This window comes from Aulostomus chinensis, chromosome 22 (genome assembly GCF_037954235.1).
Source record: "Aulostomus chinensis isolate RoL2024-O1b breed Wild chromosome 22, RoL_Achi_v1.0, whole genome shotgun sequence".
NCBI classification, from domain to species: Eukaryota; Metazoa; Chordata; class Actinopteri; order Syngnathiformes; family Aulostomidae; genus Aulostomus; species Aulostomus chinensis.
This window is the reverse complement of record NC_141341.1, coordinates 15865525-15888339: the sequence shown is the minus strand read 5'-3', so window position 1 is coordinate 15888339 and position 22815 is coordinate 15865525. Positions and strand designations below refer to the sequence as shown.

Genomic DNA, 22815 nt, shown 5'->3' with positions numbered 1-22815 from the left:
GATTGTTTAACGAAAATGAATCTGCCTCCAGATGTTATTACAAATGTTTTATTGTTCAAAGTAAATCACACCGATGAAAGCGCATGATGTACTTTTACGAGCAAAATCTCTTACAAATAAAGTTTTACGAGAGGTGTGACTGGAGCGAGGGATATTTCACTCCGAAGCCGTCTGGAAGGAAGAAGCCTCTTATTGTTGCTCTTCTTTTTATGGTTTTGTTTTATGAACAGTGTTAGTCACTCACACTCACCATACCGGTGAACTGTAGATTTAAACAACTGCTGATGCTTTACAGTCCTGCGCTGCTGCTGCATTCCAGTTACCAACCAGCACGATAGCTGAATATGAATCAAACCTATATTGTAAATACCACAAAAAAGCATTGGCTATCAAATAAAATCCCAGAAAAGAATGAAAATGATCCCCAATGTCAGAATTTTGCAATGATAATTTTCGAATTTAAACGCGGAACCACATCCAACCAACTAGCAGGTGAATCCTAACCATAAAATATTGATTCAGCGATAAAGAAAAAAACAAACAAAATAAGAAATGCAAAAGTACGAGGCTTAAAGAAGTACTCATCTCCAGCTTTGACCTGACTTCAAAGTGCACAGAGGCACAAGAGACAAAACTCCAGTGCTTTTTCTTCCAAGTTCTTCTTTGAGATTGCAAATAAAACTGTTTTACTCTTCAAAAAAGGTCGATATTAAACGCATCCGAGACTTTATCATGAACATCCACCGTTGTCTCACAGTCTCCCGGAGCTAATGGCTAATGGCTGTAACATCATGGCTAATAATGTAATCTGATATTGGCGAACATGAATGGGATTATCAATCCTGGAAGCTCACTGTTGAGCTCTATAACTGTAGCCAACACTGGGGACGTCATTTTCATTTGAAAGAAAAAAGGCAAAACAAACAAACACACGAAATTAAAAAAAAAAAACAACAACAACAATGAATTGTTAAGATTTGTCCGTAAAGGTTAATCGGTTTACATTGTGCTTAATCTGGGATTATATAATTGATCGTTGGATTAGCTGACTTCTAGTATTTTGGTTTCATATTTATACCAAAGCTTATACCACAACAATGCTAGTTGAAAAACAGTTTTGGCGCCGGTGTGAGTGTGTTTTTGAATTCCCTGACGGCAAAGTCATCCACCGAGAGTTCGTGTGATGACGTCTGGCAGCTGATTAATATTTCTTCCAAAACGTACCACCTCTCAGATATTGTTCATAGAGGATGACCCTCTGAGAGGAAGGATGAGCCATCAGAAGTTTGCTGGACGGACCATCATGGTTGACATGGTAGCCATCAGATTTGGACCCTTCCAGTAATACCACTGGATGCCGTTGTAGCGAACTACAGTGGACGTGCCGGGGTAATATATGCCGTTCAGGTTGGATGGACCACAGGCCTCAAACCACCAACCTGGGGAGGAAATGATAGACAGGACCAATTAAATGTAGAGACAGACGGGGGAGGAGTAGCGGGCGAGTAGGGAGGCGGCGTACCTCCGGACGCCAGCTGTGCACACTTGCAGGTGCAGCTGTCGTTGTCTCTGTCTTTGGTGCTGAACTGGGTGCCGGTGTGGGTGAGGCTGCTGGTCCGTCCCGCCGTTCCACTGAAGCCATCAGCATGAAGACTGACCATGAAAAAATATAGTTGGCAAAAATCTCAACATTTGCGAAAGACAGAACTCACAAATAAGTGTCTTGAAGACTTTCTTTTTCCTTCCCGTGTCCTTTCTTCATTACTCCAGAATGCGGAAAGATTCAGCAACGCATATTTAGCTTAAAGCTAAAAACATAACCCACGGCCGCTTTTTCCGGCCGTATGCTCGATAATAAACAAACATTTTATGACGATTTGAGCTGAAAACAAACTGCGACATCACGCACTGTGCTACTATGGTCGTCAGACAACTACTTGAAAGGCCAAATACACTTTTTTTGTGGTGAAATATCACACAGCTAGCTTGAAAAGTAGTGAATGATAAGCATCGACCTAAAATCTATTCAACTTTACCATCTCCTCAATCAATCTTTCGTTGGTAAACTACATAATCATTCAACGGAGCTCCTCGTGGTGCCAAAAGAATAAAAAAGAGATTTTGATATTTTCACAACCCTGTACTCCTGTCATAATCTGTACGCGCAGATTTGGAATTGGAGTTGCACGCAGCTTCCTTAAACCGTGACAGTGGTTTTCCAGTATTTGCAAAGTTCATAAGTTACATTTGAAACGCGAAGTTTGTCCAGACAAGAACAGCGACGCCTATTAAATCTGTTGTATCGAGATTCAGGGGGAGACTTCATTGTCTGCCAACAAGAGGTCCGGAGGCGCACGTGATGGAGGAAGTTTTTAACTGAATAAAGTTGAAGTTTCAGTGTCTAATCCGGTGAATCAAAAAGATCATTGTAGTTTGCTGTTGGCTTTCAATTCAGTGTCATTTATTCCACATCAGCTGCACCATGAGCTAGACAGGGTCCAGCCCTCTTTTCTGTTGTGGCTTTTATTGCTAAATTCAAGTCTGTCCATGTTTGAATGTTGGATAAAATGCTTGCCAAATAACCCCGAATAAATTATTTGCACAATCAATATGTAATGAGGATAAATCAAAACAACCTCTGGGTAGATGTTTCAGTGCTGGGCACCGTCTTCCTAGTTTACCAAACAACGATACAAGAACTAGAACCCAGAGAACCCTCGTCACCGTCTCCCCTCCAACTGTGCTTTGTGAAACAGCAGTTTGAACGAGCATCTGCATGAGTTAATCTGATTCACTCCTGTTTTCAGTCATTCAGCGTGTGTGTGTGTGTGTGTGTGTGTGTGTGTGTGTGTGTGTGCTGGTTTAAAGGGGTTAAAGGAGGTCAGTCCTGCTGCCTGGCCTCTCTGCTGCCCTGTCATTCTGTCTCATTAGGACAGGACTCTCCCCTGAATTATGTGACCCCCCCCCCATCTAAACCCAGGGGCTCGCTGTCTGTGATGAGTAAATGAAGAATCCTCCTCTTGAATTTCTAAGTTCACAGGGCAGGACGACGCATCATCATCATCATCATCATCATCATCATCATCATCATCATCATCATCATCAGCAGCAGCAGCAGCAGCGAGAGGGGAGTTAGAAGGACAGTGTTGAGACTAATGATGGTCTAGAATAACATATGATGGGATATATTATACATTTATTTATTTGTTAGTACGATTATTATTATCATCATCATCATTACTATCATTATTATTATTATTATTGATGAGCAATGTGCAGGAAATCATATTAAACAGGATGGCAACTACAGGCTGTTACTGCGGACCGTACCAAATCTGGGAAATCTCCGTCACATTTGAATTAGCGCTGACTTCCGCATGCTTCAGCAGCACCAGAGACCGCGAGCTAATCCTCCTCAAGGTGGCTGTAGTTTTATATCTGTATCCTTTCACGACAGATTTAATGTTACATTAAAAGGAACGCCTATGTGGCAGAAGTTATTCTTGGCTAACTCAGAGGGGAAAGTGGTCTGTCATGCTGATGATGAATGTAGGAATGATGATGCTGAGGTTTAGGTGAAGACCGCCGTGGTGTTCTAGGGAGTGGTGGGAGTTGAGGGGGTGGGGTGTCTTTAGCATGCAGATTTATTAAATTTCACAAAATAAAGCCGTACGTGGAGCTTTTTTTTTTTTTTTACCTTTACCTCACACGGCCTTTCCAGCAAAAAAATAAATAAATAAAAAAATAGTGTCATTGTGCAACAAATGTGGAACAAACTCAGGAAAATTCCATCGTCTGCGCAACTAAGAGAACCTAGAAAACAAGCCCCCCCACCAGTGATTATGATTTATATCAGAACCTCCATTCAGGGGAATACCTCTGCACATTTTTTATGAATTTATAATTTGTGTCTGTCTACTTAGGAGGAAGCCTGCATGCACCGCCGCGCAAAATCATATTAGTGGTTGCAGGTCTTATCAAGTTAGTGGATGTGACTCCTTTTGGGGCACATCAGGAGCAGCTGTGTTGGGGGGGAAAAAAGAAAGAAAGGAAGGAGCCAGACGAAAGAGCCAGCTCATCCCTTTGAATGACACTCTTAGAAATATGAGTGCTGGGGGATAAGAAAGCTTTATTAATGTACCTGCTTGTGAAAATGACCTGATATTAGAAGCCTTGGAGAGAAACAACTGAAATTATGTGACTTCAATTACGCCTTTCACTAAAGAAGGCTCTTGATAAACCACTTAAATGAAGTAGAACGCCTTCATTATTGGTCCTGTTCAAGTTCGATATCTGACAGAGTGGAAGAAAGAGCTGGATTGGACAGCTGAGGTGTTGTGTTGTCATACGATGAACTAATTGCTGACAAAAATAATGAATTAAATGAAATGTACCTGTAGTTGTGCTCCTCTCCGTCTATGTAGAAGCGCTGGTAGTGTGAGTAAGCCTCATTCCCCTCTCTGTCTTTTAGCTGGACATGCAGACTATATTCCTGGGATCGGGTCAGTTTGTGGATGATATCATTTCCCAGCCAGTGTTCCCCAGACGGATCTCCGAAACCCTGGATTAGACACAAAGAAGCTACAGAGTAAGAAAATATTGGAGCGAAGGGGAAGGGTTTTTTTTGTTTAATCTCAGGACGGTGTTTTTTGATGTGTGAGAATGGACCTCAGTTTAAGAAGTTTCTCATTGTGATGGCTTTGGACAGGCCAGTACAGTAGGGATGAGTCAGCTGAGACTTAAAAAACTGCAGATCAATATGAAAAATAATGGAAAAGACAGTGCGGTATTACAAACTGCGCTAGAACAGGATAATAAAGTAGTACTGTGTCCCACATCACGACACAGGAGACAATAAAGATACTTCAGTACGCAGTTTGACCCACGTCTTGGCTCTGTTTTGTGATGATTTGTACACTCGCTCCACTTTTTTTTTTTTTTTTTTATACACAAGGTTGACAAGTGGTAGACTGCCCCTGATCCACAGAACTGTTACATGAAAAATATACCGACGGGGTAAAAAATGTTTCCTTTGCTGGGAGAATATTCTCTGAGGTCCCACATCCTGCTTGTAGACCTGATAGCTGCTGAGCTCCTCTTGATTTATTTAGTCTTTTTAGGCGAATCTTAACTTCACAATAACCCATCACCAAGTTCTTAAGGTGTAAAACATGGCAATTCCTGCTGCCATCAGGTGGCGCTGTGACTAATCTGCCTCAAATGTAATGGATTCTCCTTTTGCGCGAACAACACCCCTCAAACAGGTTTGGTGAAAATCAGCTTCACGCTTTTTGTATCATCCTGTTGACGGATAAACAGTCGCCACCAAGGAGGGGATAAATATGAATCCCAGTGGGCTTTTGAGTTTAAATCATTAGTTATTTGACAGACGCCAGGGTGAAATACATGAAAGCATCTACATATCAGTCAATCAGCCCATTTAATGTAATAATCCAGTTAATAATCCAGCTCCACATCAGTCGAGATGAAGAATTCTTTGTTCCGTGTGACAGAAGAACTCTCGTGAGTCTTTGGTACCGACGAGGGCAGCAGAGCGTTCAGTCGCCACATAAGTTATCTGCCGGGCCTCTGTGCTCCCACGCCCCAACTCGAGCCAAACATTCATCATCCACTTGTAAAAATATTGTTCTTGAAAGAGGTTTTCTTTCTTTTTCTTTTTTTTTTTAATTGTGTTCGTCTCGCTCCTTCACTTATATTGCTTGCAGTCACAATCGTCTCTGCATTTGATTTCAATCCATGCTCTGGCAATTTATTTTATTTATTTATTTATTTATTTATTTATTTGCTGTTGGTGAAAGCAAAATTACTCAGTTCAATCAAAGAAAAAGAAAGCCAAACTGCCCTTGTTCATTTGTCCAGTGTGTCATCTACTAATCGTCAAAATGGCTCTCAAGCCTTGTGTGTGTGTGTTTTTTCTTTACCTTTTTCATTCAGCAAAGAGAGTATTGATCCTGCAGAGACGACTGAGGGATTACATTCAAAAAGCCTGATCTAAAGCCTCACACACACAGACACAGACACACACACACACACACACACACACACACACAAAGTGCACTCAACTTTCCATCCCACTTAGTTTTTTTTTTTTTTTTTTTGGCAGTTCATGTTTGGAAATATTCACATTCAGTTGCAGAAAACTTGAAGATGGATAAAAGCAGTTTTCAGGTGAAGTGTGTGTGGTGTGTGTGTGTGTGTGTGTGTGTGTGTGTGTGTGTGTGTGTGTGTGTGGGAGTATGACAGCGAGGGAGCACGAGCAGGTGCAATAACAGGGGAGGTACACCAGCACGGCCAAATCCAACAAGCTCAGGTCACCTGGGAATCACAGGCCAGCTGCGATCTCACCCCCTCCGCCTGTGCAGAGTTCGCGGAAGCTCCTGTCCCACTGTAAAATAAAGACCCATATCACCCACAGTCACCGGGAAGTGACACACCCACCGTTTTGTAGTCCCTCCATCCGCGGTGGAAATCAACAGATCCGTTTCTGCGATGCTGCAGCACCGTCCAGCCTCCACCTCTCGTCTCCATGTCACAGAAAACCTGCAGAAAACCAAAGCAAATTAGAGCTCCGTCTAATTCTTCCTGTTTTGAGTCTTTGACCAGGAATAATTGATCAGTTGGCAACCAGTGACTTGCGGTCAGGGGAGGCAAGTGAGGCCGTGCCTCACCTGTCATCATGGAAAGAAAAAAATGTAAATTGAAAAAAATAAATTTAATTATTGTATTGATCCTTTGATTTGTACTATAAAGTTTTTTGCTTTTAACTAAACCAGTTTTAAGTTATTTTTTATTCAAGATCATCGATTTTTCATATTTATCGTTCAAATACTGAGAAGAGCCGTGCGGTGAGGCACCAGGCGGCTGCGCCTCACCAGGCGGCTGCGCGATGACTCGGCTCACTGTGCTGCTTGCTGCGCAGGGAGCCCGTATTGCTGTCTCGTTCTATGTCGCTATTAAAATGTTCAAGTACTTTTGCTATATAAACTACATTTCTATAGTTTAGCTGGTGAATATAACGTATAGTGTTTTTGTCGAAAACTGTATGTGTGTGTAACGTGTTTCTTGTGCTGAGCGATCCCAAAACGGCTGCGAAAAGGTGCCGGGTGAGGCACGCAGTTCTCCTGCCTCACGGAGGAGGCGCTAGTGAGCCCAGGGATTCTGCTTGCGCCTCCTCCGCTCCGCTGCAGGATAAGTGACGGCAAACTACAATTTACTGTCAGGAAAGTCAAGTGCAGTCACTCAGTTATTTCTTCTTCTTCTCCTGAGTGGCCGTCATTTCACAATGGAGGATTACATTTCTAAGCTAAAACAATTTTTTAAATTGGATTTTCAATCGAAGCAGGAGGTTCACGCTAAAGTATCCAAAGCGCTGAAGAAGCTGTGGCAGACAGAAGCCAAAACACGGAGAACATGTTTTGTCTGTTTTTTATTATTAAATGCAGTTTTTTTTTTCCATATGTTTGCAGATCTGATTGTGATGAAGTCAGTGCCTCACCAGCCATGAACCTCACCGCACGTCACTGTTGGCAACAATGTAATAAAGGTTCTATTAAACCCGGCTTAGCAGGTAATACAAGATTACATCCTCGGCTCAAGAGGAGCAACAGACAGTGTGTTTCTCGCCACTTTGTACACAAGACAAATGTTAAAGCTATGGGTTGTGTTGGAACTGACCAACGAGACGGTGAAATACTCAGATTTTAGAGCTCCATCTCTGTAGGCTCTCATGCTGCCTCTCTCATTTACACACAGTTTAGGAACTTTTTAAAATAGTGGCGACAAAGTTCTGACAGATCAAGAACTCTACGGAGGCACAGGAGGGCCTCAAAGAAAGGAGAAAGAAATTATTCTTTAAAAGAAATCATGGTGTTATTTTTTGACAGTATTTTTTTAGTTCAGTTTTTCTAAAATTCTAATTATATCATTTTTATTTATTTTTGCCATTATTATTGGGTTGTTTTTTTTTAGGTTTTTCTTTTTCCTAAACTGAAGTCTATTGTCTGTGCCCCCCTGACACATATTTCTTTTTCTCCATCCATTGGATATGTATTCATTTTATGTGTATATTTTCTTTTTTTATTAATATCAGGTCATTTCTTTTTTATTCACCTCCCGATTCTCCTCCCCTGTTGCCTATGCTTTTTTTTTCGTGATTTGATTTGGTAGCCTCGGGAATTCAGGGGAAACGGAACATTTCACAGTGTCACGATGATCCGACCCAGGTGGGAAGGAAACGCCAGCATATCAGCGTGTTCGCTTAACCCCTGGGGGGCATCTGCGTTTTGGGTTACCCTCACTGTTTTCTTTCTGTCTTGGCTGCAAATTTTTCTTTGTGTATAGATATGTATGGACGAACAAATGAATAGTACTTATTCATCTTTTGACACAAGTTGAAATTTATACTCGTAAAGGGAGTGTTTTTACCCGTTCTAGGTGTGTGACCGGACATATTCCAGCCTCCCGTAGGGGATAGTGATTAAATGTGTGTGTGGACTTCTCCCATGGGTGCTAAGATTAGATGCATTTTTGTTCCTGAGACCCTTTTGAATTCATATTCCTCAAGAATGCAGTGTGAAACATTGATATATATATATATATATATATATATATATATATATATATATATATATATATATATATATAATATAGCCTCTTGTTAGTTTAAAAATTAATTCTTCCTAGAGAAACGCTCTTGATTACTGAATATCACCCACCATCAACCGCCCTGACCCATGTATCTTCAGAGTCACGTGGTGTTGTTGTGGGCATGGGCACAGCGTCCCCAGGGAGCTCCCTGTTTTGACATCTCAACTGGCTTTTTTCTGCAAGAAATTCAAGTTGCCAGAACTTTCCCACATTAGGAAAGCAAGGTCAAGACAGGCTTCCACTACAGTAAAAGGAGCCAGCGGGCAGTATCCTCTGGCACTTTGAGCCTCAGAGCAAATACAAAAACAAGGCCCTGAAATAGAATTCTCAATTTCCCAAATGTGGTTGTTATTCAGATTTAGACCGGATCCCACATCTAATACTCCATATTGACATATTATTAGCCTGCATTGAGTCATTTGGGGCCAGATTCGTTTTAATAAAACGCAAAACTTAAGCTGCATTGTGATTTTCAGAAAAGATCATTTCATGGTCTTTATCTTTTAAAGGGCTTCCAAAGGGCAAAATCGTTACTTCTCGATATGTGTTTAGAGAGCCTAATGTGTTTAATTTCATTATCCCTTAATATGTAGCTCAGAAAATATGTATAACAGAGCTATGTTGATCCAGACCGAATTATTTGGTTTGGATCATTTTTTTCTTCCACAGTCTTGGTGTTTGAAAGTTCGATGGATGAGTAGATGATAACCTTCGCAGCCACAAGTGTATAAGCTCTGACTCCTGTCCAACTGAGAAATCCTACACTCTGCTTGAAAAATAGGGCAATTTGTATCTGCCCCACTTTTGTGCAGCCACCCGGCTTGCCTGCCACATTGGAGTTTGGATGGCGTAGATTGAAAGCAGCTATGATTGGGGAAGCGCTAACTTGCATGAGTGGAAAGCGAACATTGGCCCCAGTTGGCAGGAAACACATGGCACAACTGCCTAACACCTGGCTGCCTTGCCCACAGGAGATGAAGGGAAAGAGCAGGAGCCAGTGCCAACCAGCAAACTGGAGTGAAAGTAATGAAAAACTGTCTTTTTTTTTTTTCTTTCTCGAATAAGACAAGACCGTAAAGATCCCAGCCAGGAGTGCTAGCTGTGATCCAAAAAAGAGGGTAGCCTGCTGGTGGATGCTTGAATTAGCAAGGGCCTGCTCCTTCAGGTCAGCGGAGGCACCTTCTGAGTTATTCTGACTCTGCATTCAGCAGCGCACACTCCCTCGCCATGACGCCTGCAGGCAAAATGCTCCTGTTGCTTATTATTTTCACTCTCTCTAAACCAGCATGGCATTTCCTTCAACCTGGATAACAAAAACCACAGCAAATACCCATTACATCACCACTTTGTCCTCCCAGTGTTTAGTTCGCTCCCCAAAAAAAACAAAAAAAGAGAAAAGAATGAATATCACTGTGGACGTTGTGTGTTGGAAGTTAGAAGTAGCAATGATTCCCTCTCTAAGTATATTCTAAAGTATGTTTTCTGTCGCAGTCAGTTTGGTGATATTTACAGGAAAAGGTCGATGACCTTTAAAGCCTTACTACCTTGACAGTGTGGGTGGAGTTAGGAAGGCGTATGCGATATATTCCACTCTCTGTCACTCCGGATCTCAGGATCTCAGCGCAGTCCCTGAAACTGAGCGGCTCCTCCTTGCGCACAGTGGAGATCGCTGCAAAAATAATAAATAAATAAACACATGTGGGGATGTGTTTACAGATGGCAACCTTCTGGGCTTTTGCACACAAATCCCAACCCCATATGTGAGTCTTCTTGTAATGTTAAGCTCCAGCTTCATTCTGCAGCGCATTCATGAACACGTGCCTCTGAGCGCTGAACTGTGAGCGATGAGAGAAAACATCCCATCTCTGCATTCATGAAGTGGATTCCTCCTCGTTACCTTAAGACTGCTCTGCTGCTCTTTGGAGGAAACGAACGTCTGCGATAGCAATTACAATCATGCAATGAGAGTTGAGAACACTGGTGTAAATGGGAGTCTTGAGGCTCGTCCTCACCCTCACCACTGCAGCGGTTGACCATCGCCAGCAGCTGCTGAACAGTGTCGGTGAGCAGCGCCTGCTGTCTCTGCAGTAACGTGCTGTTGAGTGTGGAGCTGCCCAGTTCACCCTGGAGCTGACTGACCAGGTCACTCTGCCTCTCCAGTAGCTCCTGAAGCTGCTGTTTTTCACCCTGCAAACCCTGCAGCTCCCTCCCATAGCGAGCCTCCAACGCCAAGAGTCTCTGTTCCAGAAAACTGCCAAAAAGCAAACATTCATTCAGCCTAGTAAAGTCTCTTATTATTTTTTTGTTTGGGAGCAAAAATGCACATGGGATTATGAAGGGCATAAGGCATAGAGGTGGGCGCAGGCTGACGCTTGATGATGAAGGCTGCACAAATTGCATATTTGCATGAAGGTGATTAATAGACATCAGCTCATAACATCATATAAACACCTGTGCTGCAATAATCACAGATGGGGCTGCATGCAAAGCCCCTCAATGATAGCCGTGAGGCAACAATGTGACAACGTGTGTGTGTGTGTGTGTGTGTGTGTGTGTGTGTGCCCGTGCCCACAAAGGTGTCACACCCACACCTCTAAATGAACATCATAAATCCCTGCAGCCGGATCTTTATGGCTTTGACTAACGACTATGCAGCCGTTATTTATTGAAACAATCTAGCCACCCAGATTGAACAAGCTACTTTTAAGTCCTGCGCACAAGTCGTCACTAAATATCTTCAGTCTCCCACTTTAGGCAACAGCTCTGCTGCTGGAACAAAAGCTGGGTCAGTTAAAATCAGTAGACATCACTTCAATTTCAAATTTGCTTCGTGGGGAAAAACAGTCAATAACATTGGCAGAGCAAAGTTAACAAATTGGTTGATATTGTGTGGAGGCTGTTTTACATTGACGAACAGTCAAAGCGGAGAGTGTGACGCTACAGAAGCACAGTAAGAATGATCCGGAGCACATTGAAACAAATGAAATGTTATGCCTATCATATACAGTGTCGGGCTTGTTTCTCAACAAATTACGGTGAAAAAGTTGTATTATCGTTTAATGCCTCAAAATGGAGGCTTTGCATGCGGATCCGTGTGAACGTCAGGCTGTATTCAGTATATGATTCCATACATGTGACAGGCAGGATTACAAGCCAACCTGGCTCAGCTTTTTTTCTGCACCCCCAGAGATCTCATCTTTGTGAAGTGCTATTGCCACAAGCTTCACGTTGTCGAGCCGCGAGTGCATCAGGAGCACTTAAGTTGTGTGTTTCCTACGGAAAGAGTGTAGTTCCAGTATCTTGAAAAATCTGTTATTGCCCCTGCCAACAACATCAAAGTAAGGAGGTTATTTATATCTGCTGTGTGTAAGAGGGCGATCTCTCAAAAACACGTAATGCCGACCTCTTGAAAGCATCATTGTGTGGTGCTTGTGGTCTATTATTAGGGTTACGTGGCATTGGCACTGCACAATGCCCATAAAAATCAATTGGGATCCTTTTTTATGGTGGAAACAAATTCCTGGCATAAGGCCGCAGATGTCCACATCAGTTGTTCCCAACAATTTCTGGACTTCACAGTGGCACACAGGTATTTATCACACTGTGGTTCACAGCACAACCCAGGATGTTCTCTGAACCGCAATGATGTGTTTCCAATAGTTCATGTAAATTCTAGATCATTTTCTCGGTGAGTAATGACCAAAAAAAAAGAAAAAAAGAAATACAAAGCCACATTAACCGCTGCCGCGGGGTGCATCTGTTTGTCGAGCATGCTGGCACGTAATTTTAATGGATAGTAGGCGACCACCATTAGTGCCTAATAGGTAAGAATGTGGAAAAATTACGAAATAAATTCACTGTAACTGCAGTGTTTCATTTCAAGTCAGTGGCAGACTGTCGTGGTTGTTAGTAGTTGTGTTTTGGGGTTGTAGAAATATTGGTGAATTAAACTTATCATGCCACACATGATTGGGGATCTGTGTGTGTGTGTGTGTGTGTGTGTGTGTGTGTGTGTGTGTGTGTGTGTGTGTGTGTGTGTGTGTTTTACATGGGATCCCTGTGAAAACAAACATGTCCCTCTGCTTCTTTTAGTTTGGCAGCGGTTCAAAAATGGCCTCCGTGTTCGTCGGCATCAGAAGTGACCGCTCGTCTCTTTGTTTCCTCTTTATTTCACAGCTGTAAATCCGCTGTGACCTTTCTAATTCCACGTCTCCCGTCATGGTGTTTACCCTTACAAACATGTATTCATTTATTTATTTGTCAGATTCATGTAACAAACTTGAAAGACGGGGATCAAAGGACAGAGCAAGGTCAAGCAGGACCAGATGTGTAACAGGTGGTGGCTTTGGGGTACCGAGTTCTTGCGGCAGACACGCTCAGTGTAAGACGAACGGAATGATAAACAATCAGAAAGGAAAACAGCAACCACCCGCTCCCTTTCACGCTGCCTGTCACCCTCTGTTTAACCCCTGCTGACCATAGTTTGACCTTGTGTGCCAAGAGAGAAGAATGGGAAACCCCTCCTAACACACACACTCACCCATGCTTACACAATACATATTATACTGCCGTTAAGTGCCATGTTTTTCCGATGTGTCGGAGTCATTCAGCTTATTCTCCTCCAGTTCTTTTTTTGCCAGTTGAATACCTGCACAATACAGTAAATTATATCGGTGCTTTTCGTGAGAAAACATCCTCCTGTGCTCGGAAAGAAAAAAAAAAGCTTTTTGAATTTCTTACAATGGCCACATGAACTCATGAGAATACTGCAAAGTAAGGAGTTCCAAATCCTGCAACAGAAGACTGAAGGATGTAAGTCTCAAAAAACCAGCACTGTATAACATGGCCTGATGTCCAAAAACAAAGAACCCCCCCCCCCCCCCCACACACACACACACACACGAAATCCACTTGTGGGACGTGAAGTGAGACTGATAAGAACTAATTTCACCACCTAAATCTGTTCTGTTCATCTCTGAGTCCGACAAGATGAAATTTGAAAAAATAATTCCTTCGAGGCATTTCTAGGAGCATTGACCCCCTAATTTCCACCAGTCAGGGCTTCGTGGTGTTATGGCGGTGACACGATCACGTCTGTTCACTGCACAGCTGCAGGACCCAGAATCTTCTGATTTGATCATTGTCCCTCAGTTTGTGTGTTCCCATTATGTGTAGGTACAGGTCAGAATGCAAAATAAAAGAAAACAAAGGTCATATTCAACTTGGCGTCATATTGGTCTACAAAAACACTTTTCTTGCAATAGTTCAATGCCGTGACTCGGGAAAGGAATACCTTTTATGACATCCCTTTAAATTCCATCAAGGTGATGTATTGCATTTGCGAGAATGGGACGGACGGATCTGTGGGCGGATTTACGGCTTGGGGGACATACCAAAAACATAATGCCTCCAGCCCTGCGACTGCTGCTGGTGCAGAGGCATTAAACCTGTACAGTAAAATATGACTTAAACTTCAACTATCTACTTAATGGACTGAAAATATGCGGGTGCTGAAATGTAAAAAATCTGCCAGCCAACCAACCCTGAAAGTCTTGCTCCGCCTAACAAAAACTCAAGTGCAATCTTTTGCAGTGTGCGCACGCTTACCTGTTTTTGTCACTGAGGCGTGAGATCTCCTGAGTCTGCAGGAGAATGTGCTTCTCCAGCCTGTTGGTGAACAGCGAGTACTCCAGCAGCTGGATCTCCAGGCGACTTGTCTGGTTCAACACCTACACGTGGCGGAGAAGACAAGACTAATGCAGGCAGGCGGAAGGATGAGGTATGTTGATAATCGATTCATGCTAAAAGGATGCACACCAGATTGGTTAATAAATAGGACGCAGCACATCAAACAGCTCCTAAATCTTTGATCTGGAAAATGAAAACTGGATCTAGAGTGATCACACGTTCACCTATGACACTTTTTGAAGTTGCGGATGAAACAAAAACTTGAACAAAGCATATTTGCGCAGGTCGCCGCTTAATTTTGACTTTGATAAGAGTAAAAGAAAGCAGGAGGCTTAAAAACAGCCGTATCTGTAATAACAGCCCCGTGGCACGATGGAAAACACATCTGCGTTGTGCTACTGAGTTATGTTTTAATTGGCTTGTTGTCAGATATGCCGAGCTCAGCTCTTTGTGTCAATCACAACTGGTGGAACCAAACACCAGCTGTTTTAAAGCAGCCGCCACCACCTTTGGACATGGCTTCTCAGAGGACTACATCTGATTTACATTTAATTAGCTATTCGCCAAGAGTTTCACAAGTGACATGATTTGTTTTTGGATGGGTGTAGCCTCCCACAGTTATTAATTTGGATTGGCTGCAAACAAGTTGGCTTAGGTTCACTCACTCAAATCCTTCATGGCTCACCTGGGTCTCAACGTCTGTCAGTTTGCGAGTCTGCTCCGCTGATTGGCTGAGGAGGTTGGTTCCCATCTCGAGCATGGCGGCTGTCTGGGTGTGTACCGCAGTTCTTTTCATTTCCTCCATCCCAGAGCGCACATTTTCTTGGATGAAGTTCTCCAGCTGTAAAGAGAAGAAACAGAGAGAGAGAGAGAGAGAGAGAGAAAATGATGTGGTGCCAGAATGCCAGAGTTCCTGGTTTAATTGCGGTGATAATCAGACTCAGCTTGATGCTGAGGTAGCGATCTTAACACGATCTGTCTTTGTCACATTTGTCTTCCCAGGAACTCTGATGGAGTCATGGGATTCGCCGTTTCTGAAACCAGTTGCAACAGCCATGATTTTGAAGCTGGGGACAAAAATGAATGAAGGCATCACTTTAGTTCCCGTATACACCAACACACCAACGTGAATCTGACTGAAACATTTCGCACAAAACCGCGAGCGCGCACTCACTCGCCGTTTGTCCTCTACTGCGCGTCTGCTACCATGAAAGCATGAACACGTGGCAAACAGGACAACGATGAATGAGTGAGGACCAGTTGAATTTCCAACAAGACTGACGAAGGCAACACTGAACCAGAAAGGAAAAAAAAAAAACGATTCGGAAATGAAACATAAGGTGTTTCTGGGAAAATGTGGGATGTTCTCCAACCAGCGGGAGGAATGCAGACAGGTTAAAAAAAACAAAAACTGAAAATGTAATTTCTGGTTGCCGCCATCTAATCTGCACCAAAACTTTTGGGGTTTCCTCCTATTCTAAACTCCACCACCACATTTGGTGTTTTTACATGACCCTGCTCACAAACAGATCATATTAGAATCAGGATGTTCTAATTACTGAAGGATCCAGCAGTTTCAAACCTTTTCGTGTCTCAACCCGAAGGAACGGATGCTGAAAAAAAAGAGTCTTTCGCCCCACCATTAATAGATGAATGCATTAAAAAATGATGTCACGTCTCGCTGCTACTCTGGGATTTGAGTAAGAGCAGTAATAGTATACCAGGAGGCTGGCATGAACACATTTCTATCCTGGCTTCGGGGCTATATGACATAATTAATCATAAGCCCAGGGAAAGAAACATTGGCAAAACCCATCATATGTTGCAGTAAAAACAGGATGGCATCCATCTTGCTTCAATAAATGGATTTTCCTATTAACGTGGTTGGTTTGAGCAAAGCTATATGGAAGACAAAGTCAGCTTTTCTGAATGATGGAATTTAGTTTGGCGTTTAATGGGCAACGGCCTGTGCATTGCAATAAAGCAAAGTGGAATATTGAACGGGAAAACATCAATATTTATGACTGTTCTGGGGAGAAAAGATCGGACTTCACTCGTTAAACTACATCAGTGGAAAATGAAGTCTCTAAGGAGAAAGCATTCCGAGTGATGCAGCTAATGAGAAGCTATCCACAAAAAAAATAAAAAATCGAAGAATTCAAATGAGACAATGATTGTTTTTTCTTTCTTCCATTTCAGAGAAGAATAGGATTATGATAATGTATTATCACAGGGGAGGGCGTTTTCTATTTTTTTAACGAAGCAGCCTATAAAAAACCCCCGACTGATCCAAGCGAGCAAATAGAGATGAATCGGCAATTAAATTGTTTGCCCCGTAGTAATCTCTCTCTCTTTGTCCCTTATTTCCCCTTGATGTCTCCCCATTATGTCCCGCTTTCTTCCCAACTCTCCCTTTTCCTCCTTCTTGCTCTGTAAGTCCACATTTCATATGTTGCTCCTTTTGCACAACTGAGACAGCAAAATGGGGGGAAAAAAAAATCCTCCGTAACGTAGGTTATGAAGAGATTACTAAACGGATTAAAGCCATCCAAAGGAGGCAGCGAAGATCCCTGCTTCATAATCAGCCTGGTGTAGTGAGGCTATTATCAGACGCCTGTCCAATTACAGCCTTCTGTGATCCGGCTCAATCCAGGGGTCTCCATACACTCCCTCTCCCACTGCCAGTTGCACTAATTGCAGCTCTGTCACACACTTAACTATGCAGCCAGATAAATCACATTTGGGATGTAGCATAATTCTGTTTTATTGTAGGGGACAGAAGACGGATCAGAGCTGAGGAAATCAAAGGAGTCGTATCATTTGATATCATAATTGTTGAGCCACCTTTGTTCTGCCGCACAGTCACAGAGGAGAGGGAGACTGATCTGCTGGCCGCGATGCACCGGCGAGAGGCCGAGGCTACAGGAAACAAGAGGTCCCTATTAAATTTAGGACGTAACTTTTCACCAGAGATAAACGATTCTTACTATTAAAGAGCAATTTCAGTAAAATCATTGTGATTTTTGCATGTTGCGGTAATCTAAACAGCACTGGCTTTAAACTCTATAGTATGACGGTCATTATAATTCACAGTGGGCAGTTGGATCAAAAGTGTTTTATTTTGAAGTTTGTTCTTTTCATAGTGGTTAACAGAATTGTCTGTGCAGTGTTTCCCAAGGACCGACTAATATAAAAAGACGAACCATTCCAAGCCTATTCCCAGTAAGTCCTTTTGACCAAAAAAACATTGAACAATGCCAATTTATGCAAAAACAGACATTCTGAACCTCCATTACATGATATGACCTTGAATAGCAAACCAAGCCACTTGAAAATATTTGATGAAACTAGATTTTGCTTTTATTTTTTTTTGTATGTTACTGAAAACACATGCACAGCCGATGTAGAAACCTTAAAAAACAGCCCACTATCTTCCTGCTCTACAGCATAGTCCGATTTACTAAAGCCTGAGCTCAACATTGACCCTGCACCACGCAGCAAAGTATATGGGTTTCTACGCCGCAGCCGAAACGCACTGTAGCAAATCAATTTGGAGTTACGACTGATGAACACTGATTACAGTTACGCTTCCTAACATTTCCACAACATCAAAACCACCTCAGATCAGAGGATGAGATGATGTGGAAATGCGTAGGAGGAAATGAGAACGAGTATAAATTGGCTGTAATCGTCTCGAGGAGATGATGCTGTTGACCTCTCAGCCACTGTTGCGACATGGTGTTTTAGTGATGCTCAGTCGGTCCTCTCTCCTGCACTTTGGTCCTGACTGAATCAACCCAAACAATATTGCAGATAAAAGACTTTTGTATAGACATTCATGGTCTTCAGAGGAATATAATCAACATAACATCTGTAGCCCCACCAATCTTTCTTCACCCACCACTTTTTGTACAGATGTCAGTGGTTCCCAGACTATGTCTTTTTCTTCTAGCACCATCAGCAGGTTAATTCCTGTTGTTTGGGGTGTAATCTCGCATTAAATACTGAACAGGACTTGATTCTGGACTGATGGTCTCTTCCTGCCACGGGAGAATCTCTAATCTCTGCTTCCCAAGGACAAGCGACTGTAAAATACTCTACTTTTTTTTTTTTTGTAATGCATTTCTAAAAGAACCTAAACTGGTTATTCATCAGGTACAGAGGCAGTTAGCCTGCATTGACAAGATGTGTGTTTTCTGCGCATTCGTATATCATAATATATCTTTTGTATTTGACGTTATCAGCTCAGTGTGTGCTTTACTTTGACAGGAACCAAACTGTCTGTTGTGTCAAATCACTTAGCTTTCCATGCTAATATGCACGATTAAAATGTTTAGCATGCAGAGACGGTTTGGTCCTCTGCCACATCATCAACCGTAGTCTTATTGGCTCATGTATCTTTGGCCAGGTACTTTATTATATACTCTTTTTTGGCTGACTGGTGTGTTAGTTAGTGCCACATAACTGTGTTTGAGCTGGAACAACAACATGCTGCTGTGGTATAGTAGTTGGTTAATCATGTTATAGACTTGTGTATCTAAAGAGGCTGCAAATATGTTGGTGGGTGGTGTTTGATCGCCCTGAGCCAAAAACGGCAGGGTTGGTTTTGTTTGTTTTCAGTCCCAGTCTGCCCCATTTAACAGTGAATCACATTTTTTACACATCAGCTTGTTAGCATGCTGACATTAGCATGCAGCTCAAATCGCTGCTGTAGTACTGCTTGTCTTGTTTGCATGCATGTTTGCATAAATTCCATTTATCATTGGATTCATGAATTTAAATACTAATAAAACCAGCCTCAGAGATCTGGCTGGAAACCAGTGGAGCTCTGAAAGTCAGTTGGAATGTTTTTGAGTCAAAAGTAAAACTTGAGCTAGTTAACGGGGAAGAAAAGTAGTGCATGTTTTTGGTCTTGAGAGAAAACTGGATAGTTTGTGTGATGTGGGTGACATACTGAAGACCTGGCTTAATGCAACTTCATTGGGAAATCATTCACATTGATTTCATTGAAATATATCTGCATTAGCATAATCTGCACAGGCTATTAAAGCACATCGACTCAGCCAAAAGCTCCGGGCAGCAGATAGCAAGAGAGACCGGGCGGAAGGTTACGTTGGGAGTTAGAGACAAAGTAAAACAAACATTTGTTTCTTCTTGGAAACTCCTGAGAACGAATGTGGAACATTAATACGGTCCTGTTGCACACGTCCACTTGGAGTTTCCTCTGCGGAGTATGTTGGATTAGTGTGTGCGCTCTTAGGTTTGTGTGTGGGGGTGTGTGTTTTCTTTCAAAGGGCTCGGGTGGATGGTTCACAGTAAGAGTCATACCGTCCCGAGAGAGCTTTGAGTGAGATCCTACAAAGTTTCACAGAGATGCAGACGTGCACACACACAAACACACGCACACACACACACACACACACACACACAAACGCGCACACACGCCTCAAGCTCTTCCAAATGCTTCCAACCAGGTTCTTCCTCAATTTATGCAGATAAGCTCAATGAGCTCCACAAGGTGCTGACGGGTCCTTGCCCTCTGGGCTCCACGGTCAGCACACTGGTGCATTTCCAACAGGGCCTTTTTCCAGGGTCATGGCATGTTTATGTAAAAATGCCACCAAAACTGTAGGTATTTATGCAGCAATTTGGCCTTGTAGGGATGGCCTGCTGGGTGGTTGGATCCTTGAGCTAAACCAAGTACTATGTGGAGCAGGATATACTGTATGTCTGTAGAGGTTTTATACAAGAATTAAGTTGTCTCAATGTCTTATTTTAAACTTTGGTACTTAGGTGTAGCCCTGTTGTACTGCCTGTTGTAAGAATGGTGGAAATGAATTCAACTTGCTTAGATGGAAGGATTTAAGTTGGTGGAGACAGTGGGAGACCATGCAGAGTAGAATACACCCAAATGTGATGCTTTTGTATTCTACACATTAGTCCATCGTTCACAGAGTGCTTGCATAATACACTGAACAGAAGGAAAAACTGCATGCACCATCTCCATCTTTCTCCATCCTTCAAAAACTCGCACACACACAAACACTCACACATACAGTTCAGCCTCAAGGGACGCATCCCATGGAAGCTAGGTCTCCGGTTCATAGACTAAGCATCAGACAGAGTGTGCGCACAGGGAATTTCAGCATGTATGCGTGTGTGTTTCCAGAAAGCACCAGCAAGATAGACAAAGAGTAGGAGATTTGGTAGTCGACAAGTCAAGGTGTGAGATGAAACACATTTATCATCTGAGAGCGGCCTGGATAGAAGGGAGCGAGATGGATAGAGAAGAGAAAAGCAGTGATTTATGTGTGTGTGTGTGTGTGTGTATGGGTGTGTGTGTGAGGTAGAGCGAGCGTGGGGAGGAAGAGCTTTAGTATTATAATACCCCATTTTCAAATCCTGCAACATAATCAACGTGTTTGCTCTCAGTCTGCCTAACATCCAAACACACCACACAAAAACGCTTATAATTGGCCCGAGGATTAGCGTGTACGATAAACACTCAGAGTGAGATGCAGACAAGAATAGAGAGACGGGTGGAGAGGGGTGGCGTGTCACTCAGTCTGTCCCAGACAATAGCCCGATACTGATTCTTTGCCCTGATGCCCTTAGCAATGAAAACACTATTGTGTGGCAACTTTTAATCGCATCATTTCATTTGAGCCAGTCATAATCCAGGTTAAATGGAACCGCAAAGGCCAACAGCCCAGCGAGAAGACGTGCTGAAATGTGTCCCGCACTGATAAACACTTTCCTCTTTTTTTTTCCCCTACTGAGGAAACAGTTATGCTACATTTCTATGGAAGTTGAGGAGTTGTTGTTTTTTTTTTTTTTTTTTTGCTGTTTTGGCTTTAAATGTGTGAAAACATGAGTCAAGTGTATATTTTGCTTTTGGGGATAAATACTCATTTAGAGGGTTTAACAGTGAGAGACAGTTTTGGCACCGTCTCATATTAGCAAACTTATTTCATCTTGTCTTTCTCCTCTTGCATGCAACAGGGAGTTTTGGCATCCCAGTGGTCTTAAACACACACACACACACACACACACACACACACACACACACACACACACACCCGGCATTGTTGTGGTGCCAAATTTATAGCAAGCGTCCAGGAAATCCCAGCTAAGCACTGAACTTATCAATGATGAAGGCTTGTCAGCAGATGTTATCAGATCACTGCACAAACTGTGTGTTTTGTATTTGAAGCTCTGGAGGCTAAATTGTGACATGTGAAAAAGACATGAGGAGATTCAGGGAAGATGACAGAGTTCAGAGAGCTTACCTTCTGTAGCCACAGGGTGTTATTCTCCATGGCACTCTCCAGACTCTCCAGCTTCTTCTCCTGCCAGGAAGGCCTCTCCTTCTGGGCCTTACCTAACTTGGATGGACTCATATCAGGCTGGGCCTGGGGCGGGAAGTCTCTCTGAAGGGTGTTAGTCACCTCAAAGTTCTTTTCTGAATGGCAGTGCTCCACCTCAGGGAGGATGAAGGTGTAACTGCAGGGGCCGTGCTGCACATGGTGCTGCTGGCGCTCTGAGCCGACTGTACTGGCCAGCAGCAGGTGGACCAGGTAGGCCAGTGTCGGGGCCAGCAGGCAGCCCATGGCAAGGGAAAGAGAGGGTGAGGAGAGGGGACCTTAATAGCTTATCCACCTGACAGAGCACACACTTGTGCCAGGTGAGTTTCCACTTTCTCCTCCACTTTCTGTTTTATCACTTTCTCTTGGCCGGCTCTCCCGTTTCCATCCAGAGCTCTCAATTCCTGCTCCGCTCTTCCTCAAGATAGCAGACACAAACACACACAGGAAAAGGGGGATTACCTCCTATTGTAACTCCGATATTCAGCCCACACAAGCAGCTAAATCCAGGAAAACAACCGCTGACTCCCCACCACCACCACCACCACCACCACCAACACAACCACCACCTTTATCTCTCCTCAAAAAAAAAGTTGCTTTCGTCTCCTCAGGCTGCTGGAGTCCATGTGTTGGCGTGGAGCAGAGGGATGGAGCACAGAGTGGCCCGCGTCAGGATGTTGTCTGAAGTGTTGAAGTTCTTGAAGTAATGAGAGAGAGTGAAACTCCACACACAATCATATATTCAAACACACACACACACGCACATACACACACTTCCTGAGCTCACACTCACTCAATCACCCTTTCTCCCTCCCTCTCACAACACTCCTGTTTGCAGGGGTTCTAAAAGGAATCTACACAAATACACACTGCTGCTAACCCACAAGAACGAGGAACTTTCTCTGACAACTTTTTGCTCCCTCCCATTCTCTTCCCTTCCCCCCCACTCTCTCTCTCTCTCTCTCTCTCTCGCTCTCTCTCTCTATAAAAAAATTTAAAATCCACTTTATTGGCATGCCCTTTATTAAGTGCAGCATCGCCAAATCATACTGCAACACAGTCTTATACCACAAGTGTAAGAATTCAGGACATTAGT

General features: G+C 43.0%; 1 protein-coding gene across 1 annotated transcript; it reads right to left on the bottom strand.

Annotated features, from left to right (window-relative positions):
- Window positions 1-39: 39 nt before the first annotated feature.
- Window positions 40-22236, bottom strand: angpt2b (angiopoietin 2b). The gene is made up of 9 exons (XM_086192655.1): window positions 21645-22236; window positions 15041-15196; window positions 14275-14396; window positions 10680-10918; window positions 10212-10336; window positions 6460-6561; window positions 4395-4561; window positions 1523-1653; window positions 40-1439 (listed from the first exon to the last, which is right to left on the bottom strand). The coding sequence occupies exons 1-9, from the start codon at window positions 21963-21965 to the stop codon at window positions 1279-1281; spliced, it is 1524 nt and encodes a 507-aa protein (XP_086048781.1). The 5' UTR covers window positions 21966-22236; the 3' UTR covers window positions 40-1278.
- Window positions 22237-22815: the final 579 nt, after the last annotated feature.